Source organism: Nematolebias whitei, chromosome 15 (genome assembly GCF_014905685.2).
Source record: "Nematolebias whitei isolate Nwh7 chromosome 15, NemWhi1, whole genome shotgun sequence".
Classification (NCBI taxonomy): Eukaryota; Metazoa; Chordata; class Actinopteri; order Cyprinodontiformes; family Rivulidae; genus Nematolebias; species Nematolebias whitei.
In genome coordinates this window covers 42803155-42816814 of record NC_056512.1, presented here as the reverse complement: position 1 = coordinate 42816814, position 13660 = coordinate 42803155, and the positions used below count along the sequence as shown (strand labels likewise).

The 13660-nt window shown below is 40.4% G+C and overlaps 1 protein-coding gene across 1 annotated transcript in view; it reads right to left on the bottom strand.

Moving 5' to 3' along the window:
- asic2 (acid-sensing (proton-gated) ion channel 2) overlaps positions 1-13660 on the bottom strand; it is a 183439-nt gene that overhangs the window by 38998 nt on the left and 130781 nt on the right. Inside the window, exon 2 of the mRNA XM_037689234.1 lies at positions 12159-12309. Within this exon, the coding sequence (XP_037545162.1) occupies positions 12159-12309 (151 nt within the window). The remainder of the gene's footprint in view (positions 1-12158; positions 12310-13660) is intronic.

The following is a 13660-nucleotide window of genomic DNA, read 5'->3' as shown; positions in this document are numbered from 1 at the left end:
TTCCATCCATCCATCCATCCATCCATCCATCCATCCATCCATCCATCCATCCATCCATCCATCTTTAACCGGTTCTTCCATTTCAGGTCACGGGGGTCACTGATGCTCGTGTCCAGCAGTCACTGGGCGAGAGGCAGGGGACACCCTGGACAGGTCTCCAGTCCATCACAGGGACACAGAGACAAACAAGACAAACTCTCTCTCTCACCTAGAGACAATTTAGAGTCACCAATCAGCCTAACATGCATGTTTTTAGTCTGTGGGAGGAAACCAGAGTACCCGGAGAAAACCCACGCATGAATGGAAAGAACATGCACTCTCTACCCAGAAAGGCCCAAGGCTGGGATTTGAATAACGTAATGTTTTTAAGCTACTAGTGCTTAGTGTATATTTAGTTGATGTTTTTCTTAGTTCATATCTTAGAACGTATTACTGTTTTTCATTTACATTTTATTGTTGGGTGTAACTGGGACCCTGTGTACATAATTTTGTTTTACCACATGTACTACGTGGGGTGCGAATGACGAATAAAGAACCTTAAATCCTTGAACCGGTGACCTTCTCGCTGAGGGGCAACAGCTCTACCAACTGATCTACCGTGCCGCCCTCCATTTGACTTCAAACAAACAAACAAACAAAAAAATCACGCCGTTTGAATAAATGAAGAAAAAATTAAAAAAATGACGAGGAAAAGTAAAAAAGTAAAAGCTTCAGAGTAACTGAGTCCAACAATCACTACAGTCTGATAATTTACACAGAACTTGTGTAGCCCACCTATTCCCCTCTAAAGTAGATAAGGCCCCCCTGGCTCATTAAAACCCTTAAACTCAAACTTATTTATGCTTAGAAATAACCACAAACACAGGATTAACATTTGAACTTTGTGAACTTTTGTATATATATATATATATATATATATATATATAAAAATCACAGTAGTTCCAAAATATTTCAGTCTGTAATAGAGTCTTTCAGTTTCTGATTATTAAAATTTACACAAATCAAGTGGGCCCACACTCTAACCTACACCTAAGCTGGCATTTAGTTAAATTAAATTTGTTAAAAAAAAAAAAAAAAAACCCCGGTGCAGGCCTGACATGATGCTGAAGAGTGGAGGGAATGTGGTACCGTACTCCAAGGTCTAGATCCTCTGGAACTTCACCTGCCAGTCCCAGTTGAACTTCAGGAGTGTCCATACCAGAAACTTTAGTTAAGTCTTCATGTTAGCTGGGATAGCTACACATTACTCAATGTCCATTCACTTTACTAATGAACGCTAATGTCTTAGTGAGCTATAACACATAAACTCACGATTACCGTACTGCAAATTCTGTGTTGAAATAATCACAGTAGTTCAAAAACCCAAGGTAGAGTTGATATATATACAGAGACTGTCGATTTGAACGTCTAAAACATCAACAAAAACACCTGTTTTTACAAACTGCACCACGGTTGTTTCCCCAACAGCCTCTCCAGCTGAAAATCATTTTTCTAATAGCACCTTGTCTCCGCCCACTTCCTGGATATATACCAATGACAGATCAGTAAAACTGTTAGGTGCCACACCACCTCCTTTTCCAAACATGAGCCCTTCAAAATAAAACAAAACATGTGGCAAAACTTCCTTCAAAACAAAAATGCATTCCCAAATCACACATTACTACAAAATACAAAGTACAATTACTTTGGACAGGGTTACACTTGTAATTTCTCTAATTATTCAACCTTGTTGCTGCCCTTGAGTCAAAATGGCTCACGGGGGCTCAGTCTAAGGGCAGCAGGAGGGTTGAGATCTTTTTTTTTTCTTCTTGCTCTTGGTGAAGGCGGACACTTTTCCCTCCTGCTCTGCTCTTTGTCCTGTGAACCTTTTTAGAGCCTCTTTTTGCATATCTTCCAAATTATAAATTATGGATCTGGTCAGCTGGTCTCTCAACGCAATTGATCAAAATTTCTCAACGAGAAGACAGGGTGAAGGAGAGCCCTCCTGCCCCGACATAGCACTTGCAGCCGAATACATGATGGATTCCTGGGGAAAGTGGAAGATTGTGTGCCTGTCCATCTTGTCAGTCGAGGACGCCGAAGATGTGTACATAACTGGATTTATGATAACAGGATTTCTGCTTTTTGGAGTTGGTAGTTACCTGGCATATCGTCAAATTTGGAAAAGTCGGCAGCTGTCTGGCCACTGCAAGGCTGCCCGACTTGTGTGAAGGAATGTGCCATGCTGTCAACACTCAGACTCAAATGCTGTGCGAGCTGAGCCGTAAGCTGGACACAATTATTGCAGAGTATTGCAGGCTACTTGTGGCTCCTGAATCTCATCAGCAGGAAGGAATAGAGCTCGGAGAAGTTGTAAGCGCGACTCGGCGTATGTGAACACAAATTTGGCTGTTTTGGACTCACCATTGAGATGTATTAGTGAGTCTGTAAAAGGAAGATGGAAACTAAAGAGTTGTCCTGACACAAAACAAATTTTGTTATCTGAATCTGGTTCCCCACGCATCGGCCTTGGAAGGTTGACTATCTCAAATTCTCCTGGATGTTATGTGAACAAGACTCTCTGCTCCCCCCTCCCCTACCTGCTCCCTTCTCCAAGGACCTGTGTCAGAGCTCTACCGAGCCGGCTGATAAACACGGCACCATCACTTATCAGGACTATGGCTGGGGACTATTTGCACAGTGTTCACAGACTACTTCCCCTCAAATTCACAGCCTTCGCTGGCCTCCCTCATTTTGTCCCAACGGTGCAGCAACCTAGATAGATGCAAAGGCGCCAGTGGCTGCGTTGCTCACTTGGGTGGCCTGTGCTGGGACCACCACCCTTACCCACTCCAATGCATATGCATTTTCTTGTGCTGTTTTTTTTTTTTTTTTTGCAACCTCACACTATGTCCCATCAAGGACACAGTGTGAGATATGATTTTTTTTAAATACCTCCTCTTTCTTCATGTTTTCCCTTTTTCTTATCTAAACGAAAAGGGGAGCACTTCCCATGAGGCTGCAGCCTCAGGCATCCCCATCTACCCATGTTGTTTTTCTTTGGACGGCTGCACTGAAATGTAATTTCATTGTGCTGCTGTGAAATGACAAGAAAGGTTGATTCTGATTCTGATAACTGCTACAAGTTAGTTTTGATGGTTTTAAGTTTAACACAGCAATTTAAGTTTCTTCAACAAATTTCAGGATTTAAAATGCATTTTTTTGCAGAAAATGTTTTTGTTTTATTTCTAGACTTTTGCATATGAGCCACCCTGAGCTAATTTTAGCTAAAGTGACAAAAAAACAAACTTATGGGAAAGCTGCCTTGTATGAAACTGATCAAAGAAGGTTGAGGATCCCTGAAATGACAGAAAGCTAATTTAATATTAAGATTAACTTCTTTGTGCTCAGATTAAGCTCCAACCCATTACCAAGTGCTGGTTTATACTACAGGAGAAGGGTTAATGAGTCCACCAGGAGCATCCAGAATCAGATGATTCCTCAGGACCCATCAGGGGGGCATTTTTAATTCTAGCCACAGCAGGCTTCTGTTGCTTTAATGAATATGTTCAATAGAACTTAAACAAACCGTTTTACAGCTAAATGGTTATTTAGAGATTTTAATTATTTTCAGAAAACGACAAAACGATTACGTTTTTAGTTCCTTTCTTTAAACTTCCTAATTTAATTTCATTTTCTGAAGTGTGTCATTGTTGAGACGTAGATGTTCTTCACTTCTCTCTCTCAACTTGTTGAGTTCTGTGAAAAGTCTTTGTTTATTATATGCAGATTTTTAAACACATTATTTTTTTTATATAATTCACAAAAATCATTCTCTTTATTATATAGGTTTAAAAAAGTGTGCAGCTGAGGAAAACGTGAATCTGAGATGGAACCATTTTCAGACTTTTTTTTTATTTTTTTTTTATATATATAATTTACTTAGGAATAAACTAATTTTTGTGTTGGGAATCCAAAATATTTTTTACTGGAAGTAACTGATGGTGTCTTGAGGAAAACTAAAATCCTTTGCAGACATGAAACATGTAACACTTGGATTTTTACGAGACAAACACCTTTCCTTCAGTGTAGATTTTGTTTAAAGCAGATAAACATTGATGCATCATAAAAAATACAACTTGATGAAAGTAGCTGCGACTTCAAGACGTAGAAATCCTTAAAGTAATGCCTCACCCGCTGTCTTTCATACCAGAGATTTAGACCTAGACCTTCTCATGTTGAGTTCTAGACGTTATGTTGTCATATCGAAAATAGACTTATGTGCAAGCTCATTGAGTTGTACGTTTCTGTTGTTAATGACTCACGGCTACAAACACGCCAAAGTTCAGCTCAATTTTTGCAAAACTGACCGCAGCGTTAAGATTTTTGTGTTGGCTAAAGATTATCTGTGGCAGCCATCTTGAATTAAATTGACTCCAAACGGTTGTTGATTGCAATTTGAATGTGTCATAAAAATTATTCTAGTGGTTCATGAGACATCTTACTAACAGACAAACATAATCATTCGTATGTGGCTTTAGACAGTGGATGAAAAAGAAGCTTTAGCAACAAAAGCAGATTTGTGGCATCGCAGTCAACTCCCTCCTCTTCAGTTTATGTATTTAAGTTATTATTATAGTATTTTTTTACAAATTGAATATTTTTCTGGGGGTTGTTTACACAATCAAGTGACGTTCAGAGGTCAAAAAACATATTTGTGTATCTCAGAGATATAATCGTTTTTCAAAAGAAAAATATTCAATTTAAAATTGTTTAAACTCTCAGACCAATGACAAACTCATACATCACACTCATGCTAAATTAAATTGTCTCATAGATGAGAAATATTTCTAACAGGTTGCTGTTAAGTTTCCTTTATAACCTCAAGGCAAATAATAAATTAAACCAGACTCAAAAAATGAAGTGAAATATTCTGTAAACAGCAGCAAAAACCAAATCACTGCCATCTGTCACACACATACTAAACCCACAAGAACATCCCACTCGGAAAAGACATCGATCACGGAGTTCGTATTTTAACCTTGTGTTCAACAAACGTCTTCCTGCTCACTCCTACCAACTCTTCAAGTGTTTTAACACCAGAAGCAGACTTTAAAAAGTGCAGAGGCAGTTCAAGACGTTACACGCTCCAATGCTTACTATTCTTCACTCGTCTGTTTTTACATAAAATGGGAGCTGAAGCCTAAGAAGGAGAACTCATTAGCAGAAAACATAAAACAGAAGGGAATGTCAGTGAGCTAAGACCGGAGTTAACTTTACCTGCATGGTTGTAGATTTGTAAATAAATTATGACAGTTTCCTCTAAATTAAGTGGGGAAATAAGCATGCTGTGGCAAAAAGACCAAAGTTTAATGCAAAGTAAAAAAAATCAATGACAGAAAAAAAACAAGGTATGGAAGTCTCAGGATTCCATCTCTGCTCTTTGCAGATGATGTGGTCCTGTTGGCGTCATCGTGCCGTGATCTTCAGCTCTCACTGGAGCGGTTCACAGCCGAGTGTGAAGCTGTTGGGATGAGAATCAGCACCTCCAAATCTGAGGCCGTGGTCCTGAACCAGAAAACGTTGGACTGTTCTCTTCAGGTTGAGGGTGAGGTTCTGCCTCAAGTGGAGGAGTTCAAGTATCTCTGGGTTTTGTTCATGAGTGAGGGAAGAATGGAGCATGAGATTGGCAGACAGACTGGTGCAGTGTCTGCAGTATTGCGGACTCTGTACCGGTCCGTTGTGGTGAAGAGGGAGCTGAGCTGTAAGGCAAAGCTCTCGGTTTACTGGTCAGTTTACGTTCCTACCCTAACCAATGGTCATGAGCTCTGGGTAGTGACTGAAAGAATGAGACTGTGTATACAGGCGGTTGAAATGAGTTTCCTCTGCATGGTAGCTAGACTCTCCCTTACAGATAAGGTGAGAGGTTCAGTTATCCGAGAGAGACTCAGAGTAGAACCACTGCTCCTCAACATCCAGAGGAGTCAATTGAAGTGGTTCGGGCATCTGGTAAGGATGCGCCCTGGATGCCTCCCTAAGGAGGTACTTCAGACATGTCCGACTGGGAGGAGGCCCCGGGGAAAACCCAGGACAAGCTGGAGAGACTGTCTCTCGGTTGAACTGGGAACGCCTTGGGCTCCCTTCAGAAGAGCTAGAAGAGGTGGCCATGGAAAGAGATGTCTGTGTTTCCCTGCTCAAGCTGCTGCCCCTGTGACCCAACTTTGGAACCAGCAGAAGATAATGGATAATGGATAGATGGATGGATGGAAGGTATGAAAGCAACTGTGCAAGATCTGCACATCCTCTTCAGTAGTTGTGTGTAGGCACACTACATTGGTGTCAGAAGTGGGATGTGCAGCTCTTGTTGTAAATCAGAAATCATCCACCAGATGGCGCTTTATATGTTTTATTTCAACAGCCACAGACAGAGTGAACCCCACAGGTCTTCATGACAACTACCTACCTCACTCATGGTTACTATTCTGAATGGCCTAACGATGAACATAATTTTTACCCATAAATCCCTCCCTGAGGCCGTATGACTGACAGTCAATCCGAGCAGAATGCTATAATATATTGTAACAAACTAGCTGAATTTGATGCCTCCTTTCCACAGTGATCCAACTAAAACACAACTGATGTGACTGAAGCAACAAAGCTTCAGCTTTATCTCATCAGCCACAGAAGGCTCAGGCTCTGTCAAATGACATGTTGGTGAATTTTTGTCAGGATGTTTTAGTGTTTTTCTTAGAGTAGTGTTTCCCTCCTGGAATCCAATGTGATTCTGAATGTGCTGGACGGTGATCAGGAAGTGACCTTGGTATCAGCTTTTTGTTTTGGATGCTTCCTTGGCTCTTTTTCTACCATTTCCACTATCCGTCTGATCAACCAGGGGTTGCATTTCCTCTTGCATCCACATCCTGGAAGTTTGGCAACAGTTCTATGAACATGATACTTTTTAATAACATTGGCAGCTGTAGTCAGATGGTCCTGTGGCTTTTACCCTGAACATGGCTGTTTATGTTCTTCATTCTGAGCTCTTCAGACAGTTCTCACTTTTGCTTTCTCTGCTCCATGTTCAGTGTGGTCACACAGCAAAACCAAACTACCAACAGGTTCTTTGTTCCCTTTAAAAAGGCCGAATTGTTGATGAAAAACTTGTTGACACTGCAATGTTTATTAAGGTCAAACATTTAGTTTTAAACACGACTATAATGCAAAGTTTATTAATCTCTTTAAGGATATCAACAACATGTTACAACTCTACTTTGTAAAATAAACCAGATTTCTTTAACTGACTATCACATATCGGTGTTAAAAACCTGCAGTTGTACATTAAAGAATTGCATTGAACTAAATTAATCTTCACAAGCAATAAATAATAGTTTGAATGAGCTTTAAATGCACTAAGTTTATTAATGCATGTATATCTAGTGGGTGAAAAAGGTGTAATTATTTGCTGTGGAGACTTAAAGCAGTCTGCTCCTCAGATAATTAATGTTATTAACGTACTTTGTATGTATATGCAAGGATGTTTCTGTAAAGTGCCCTGAGATGACTTCTATTGTGACTTGGCACTATATAAATTAGCTGAAATTAAATAAATAGATCAGAATTGTGACAAGTTCATGTTTAGCTTCAGTAGAAGAGAGCAGATTTGATGTTTAACAAAAGTCGGATGTGTCTGAATTAAAAAAGATGTTTATCTAATAGAATAAATCAAAGTTGAATGTCATCACAGTCACACAGTGTGCGATCTGATCAAATCACGTTTCTTCTTGTATTGAAAACATTTTGTTGCTGCTGCAAGCAACAAGTGCCTAAAGTTTATAAAGACTGGTTCAAAGAGATCTGAGCGATTCTGAAGGTTCAGATAAACGATAAAAACATTCAGATGAAAAACTCCTAAATAATTACATCAGTGTTATTTTAGGGGAAAAAAGTAAATATGTAGAAACTTATATAAAACTAGATCATCATTTAAAAGTAAATTTTATACCTTAATGGCTTCCAAATAGTCACTAATAGTAGAAACTTCATGCTGAAACTGAAGCAGCTGGACCTCTCCACTCCTCCAGACACTGGGATCTGGATTTCCAAATTAAATGCAAAATTTATTTTCATCTGGAAAGACGACGTTGGACCACTGAGCCAATCGTTTCTGTCCTCAGCCCAGGAAACACATTTGATGTTGTCTCTGGTTCCGGAGTGGCCGGATATGAGGAATGGGACAGCTGTAGACCAGGTCCTTGATCTGTCTGTGGGTGGAGGCTCTTGAAGCCCTGACTCCAGTTACCATCTACAACTAGTCAATCTATTAGTCCTTATAGTTTAAATTTCAGAGAAACTTCCTTTTTAGACAAAATCATCAAAATTAACCAGAATAAACACATGAACTACATCCTTCTGTGGGTAATTAATTAATATAATATTCAAGTTTCACTTTTTTTAATTGAACTACTAAACTAAATTAACTTTTCAATGATATTCTAATGTCTAACGAGGTTAAGTCAGATCATCTGGATGGATCCGTCCAGATGATCTCACTTAACCTCGTTAGATTTTTCTACCTGGATTACTGAGCATGCATCAGGGTATTCTAATGTATTAAGATCTACCTCTACAGGTAAATTTCGGCCACAGACTCTTTCATCCATTTATCCATACAAGCTCATTTCTGTAGTTCCCCAACAGTTAAGAAAGAATAAAATGAAACAAAATACACCAACACAGACAAAATACTATCGGCACTTTGTTATTCTCCATTCTGCTGTGTCAGACTGACGGTCAGTGCTTCTGATCAGGTGTTTGGGGAAGCTGTCAGCCTACATGGGTCCATGATGAAACAGAGTACCATGCCAGCTCCGGCTCGGTCCAGCAGCTTAACGAGCAAAAGTCCAGCAGGTTGACACGTTTTACCTCATTCTAAAATTACTCTTCTTGTTCCTCAGAAAGAGACGAGTTTAAAATCACATGGGCAGGCTGTGCTGCAGCCACACCCTCCTCATGTTCAGTCTCCAAACAGGTCCAGGTTCTCTGTGTCCTTGTCCCTCCCCCATGGGGTTTAATTAGCCTGTGCAGTATGAGTCAGCCTCAGCAGAAAATGCACCGTGCCGACACAATGGTCGCACTCAGCACGCCCAGGGACTCGTTCCCCCATCGACTCCAGACACTTCCCAATTTTCTACGCGGCCCCTCCCATCGCTTTTCTTATTGTCCATCAGCCAGAGGCCGGCAGTCGGTCTCCAGAGTTCTGTTGACACAGACCACGATGCTCCTCATGCTTACTTTTGCGGGGGGAAAAAAGTTCACGTTGAAAAGTTCGAGTGGTTAGAGAAAGCAGATGCTCGCCCACAAACCAATCTGCACATCTTAGAAAAAACAAAAACAAAAGGTAAATTGATTGAATGTGTTTATGGCCGTCAGGAAGATAGTTTGCAAATAATTATGCAGAGAGCGTCAGGAAATCAATCTGTCTCTGTGATTAGGACACAGAATCAGGTCATTTATCTCCAGGTGTTTTTCTTCACTCTTTATTATCTGAAAAGTGCTGCGGCTGCGAGGAGCTGGACGGTGAACACTGGCCACAGAAATGAGCTGTCGTGTGTTGGTTTTTGATTCAGCAAACAAAAAAAAAACATTCTCATTTTAATATAACTTAGGATACAAAGTAAAGACATAGCATTGCTTAAAGGAATGCAAATAGCCTTTTTTTTTTTGCCTGAGTATAGAAGTAAAACCATCTTATGAAGTGAAACGACAGGTTTGTGTTTGTTTTGGTCAAACCGTGTACATTTGTAATATCATGAAATAGTGTGACCTCTTTTGGACATTTTGAATCAGGTTGACTCCAAACGTGATGTCACTCCAGAGATCAGTGAGATTCATTAACATTGAGATGTTTGCTACCAGACAAATAAACCTACACACACACACACACACACAGGCAGCCGTAATGTCACGTCGTTAACGGCAGCAAGAAAACACAAACAGAAAAAGAAGTGAGTTTTCTTGCTTAGCCAGATCTTTTCAGAATAATGCATTTGAATGTAATCATTTTGAGATTTTAATCCATGCCTTCATCACAACTCGTCTGGACTATTGCAGTTCACTTTATGTGGGTCTGAGCCAGTCATTACTGACTCCACTTCAGCTGGTTCAGAACGCTGCTGCTCATCTTTTAACTGGCACCAGAAAGCGAGAGCACATCACCCCTGTCTTAAAATCGCTACACTGGCTCCCAGTTTGTTTCTGGATTAATTTTAAGGTTCTTTTGTTTGTTTTCAAATGTCTTCATGGTCTCGCCCCACAGTACCTGTCCGACCTTCTCCAGCCGTACATTCCCTCACGCTCTCTCAGATCAGCTGATCAGCTGCTGTTGGCCGTCCCAAAGTCCAACAGGAGGCTGAGAGGTGAGCGAGCGTTCTCAGTCGCTGCTAAACTGTGGAACGAGCTGCCTCTGCACGTCAGACAAGCTGACTCACTTCCTGTTTTTAAATCTGCCCTGAAGACTCATTTTTCTCTTTGGCTTTTAACGCAGCTTGAAATGTTGGCTTTACTGTTTTATGTTATTTGTTTTATTGTTGTTACTGTTTGATGTTTTATGATTTGGTAGTTCATCACTTTTATGGTATTTGTTGAGTTCATAGTTTTTATGCTTCTATGTGATGGTGTATAGCACTTTGGCCAAAGGTGTTGTTTAAAAGTGCGTTATAAATAAAGTTGTATTGCATTGTATTGTATTTGAATGTCTGAGTGTGGCCAGATCACCATGATGACGAGTTCTGTTCGTTTTCAGGTGATGAGGTGAGTGTTTTGGTTTCTGTCCAGTGTCCTGAGATGACCTCTGAAGAATCAGACTGCAACAACCTTTATATGTCATCATAGTTCCACCCATGATCCCACATAAAAAACAAACAAACTGTTTAGATGGTGGATCAGTTGGTAGAGCTGCCGCCTCCCAGGGAGAAGATCGCTGGATTGAATCCCGGCTGGTGGGTCTTTCTGGGTGGAGTTTGCATGTTCTCTCCGTGCACGTGTGGGTTTTCTCCGGGTGCTCTGGTTTCCTCCCACAGACTAAAAACATGCATGTTAGGCTGATTGGTAACTCTAAATTGTCCCTAGGTGTGAGTGAGCGAGTGAATGGTTGTTTGTCTCATTTGTCTCTATGTGTCCCTGTGATGGACTGGAGACCTGCCCAGGGTGTCCCCCACCTCTCGCACAGTGATTGCTGAATATGAGCACCAGTGATCCCCGTGACCCGAAAGAGAAGGAGTGACTTAAAGATAATGGATGAATGGATGGAGTCACATGTTGCATATTAAAACAGTTTATAAACCAGTAAACTGTTAAACTGATATAATCAAGTTTTACCTGTTTTATTTTTTATAAATTCTAGGTGATAAGTGTCCCTAAAGAGATTATATCAGCAGACAGAAATGATCTTTGTGTTAATTATAGTAAATTATGTCTGGAAATTAAAAAAAAATATGCACAACTGGATGTTTCGCGTAGAATCTAGCTAGAGAAACGCTACGGTGAATTTAATCAGGCACATATCATCGATAACTGATTTTACAGAAGAAGAATAAATCGTTGATGTATTTTTCACAGCAAAACATGTACAAAGGGCTTGTGTGAGATAATATTTGATAAAAAACAAAACTCTGTGAGATGACTGCAGAGTTTGCGGGGAGGACAAAGCTACGTTTGATTACAGGATTGCTCATTTAGCCTGTATGTAAAAACAGGAAGAACGGGCTCGTGTAAAGTGCGAAGTGCCAGTTTTTCATGGGTACACATCCCAGATGCAGTCGTTTCACATTAAACACAGGAACAAAAGTAACGAAACAAAATGTTGCATGGTGGTTACAAGATTTTGGAAAAGAAATATGTTTGGAATACTTGACTTCAAGAGCAGAAACACTGAAAACCTTTTGGAAACTCATCTTGTTTGTACCCTGGTACTCATGTAGAAAACAAACAAAAAAAAATACAATTATGAGTTATTTTTATAAAGCAAGCAACACAGTGTCTGTTTCTCTGTCGCCTGGCAACAGAAAACCCATTATACTGGAAAAAAAAGCTCTGTAAGTACTTTACAGCAGCAAGAAGCAACACAAAAAGAAGACAAAGAGAATGGTTTGTAGGCTCATGCATGTGAGTGCTGCTGGGCCTACCTGTGTCCCCCCACACCGGCAGGTACTCGTCCTGCTGGATGTCCAGCATGATCTCCAGCCCGTTTCCAGTCCCTCCTTTCATGGTGGTACGGAGGGTCTTCCCCTCCTCTGCAGCGTTGAACATGTAACACTTTCCGTACCTGGTGAACACCTGAGAGGAAAAGAGCAGAGCTGTCAGTGGTTGTTCTTCAACTTCATCCACCTCAGAGGATATTCCAACAGTTCAAAATTAAAATGCACTTTTGCACAATAGTGATAACCAGGTTCAGATGTGTGTGTGTGATTCTGACGACGTGAAGGCCTTCGGCAAAACCTTCACATGATGTTTTTCAGAGTTTATTCTGCAGTTTTATGGTGCGTTTAGGATAATTTTTCTGATGATGAAAATAAACTTCTGCTTGTTGAAGTAAAAAACGTTCTGCTTTAAAATGCTGTAAAAGATGTTTAAGATTAGATGGTGCACGCATGTGATGACACACAAGGTTTTCTCGATCTTGTGCACCTTCCTGAAGTCGTACTTGGTTCAGCCAAGACAATTGTTTTGTTTGTTGCTTCAAAAATATTTTTTGCAAACATGCAACAGTTTCAAGAAATCTTTAAATTCACATAAAAAAAGCAGAAAATGGCCCAGAATGCAGTAGTAACTATTGCCAGGCCTGTGTGTGGCGCAGGAACGCCACCATGGAAACACAAGCAAAATGTGGAACGTGCATAAGGCCGACATGCTGGGGACGATCTTTAAACACAGCAAGAAGAAAAAGACGATGATGGTGAATACCAGAGAAAAACCCTAAAGTATAGAACAGTATCAACAGAGTTGTTCCGGTCCAATCATGTGGACAAAATAGACACTTGTCTGGCCCAGTATGTAATATATGACCAGGGCTTGATTTGTAAACTGACTGATGCAGGAACACAAATAGCAGGCAGTACGGCGATGGGGAGGAGGGGGAACAGGGTCTCTCCCCCCGAGAAAATTTGGAATAAAAGAGATGTCATTTCCTGTGTTTTGGTGTATTTTAACGTGTTGTTATACGCACATTTGTAAACATTTGATTACATTGATTAAAAACCAGTCTCTCTTGTAAATGAGTCCTCAAGGCTCAATGAGAAGAGCAAGAGGAAAACCCTGTAAATAGAGCAGCTCCGATTCTGTCAAACATCCTACCCCCCCCCCCCCCCCACACACACACAGATTTAACTGACTCGAACTCTTTTCAGTTATTGCTCCTGCTGCTCCAATCTCGATTGCCACCGCCTTCAGGTGCTTCAATTCTCAGTTGTCCAGCTAAGTAAACTCCATCCATCCATCACTCCATCCATCCATCCATCACTCCATCCATCCATCCATCCATCCATCCATCCATCCATCCATCCATCCATTTTACGTAATAAATTGGGCTGTCTTTGACATTTTGATCAATGTTATTTTGACAAATTAGAGCTTTTGTTTATAACATGCTGTAATGCGAATAATACTGAAACATTTATCTCATATATAT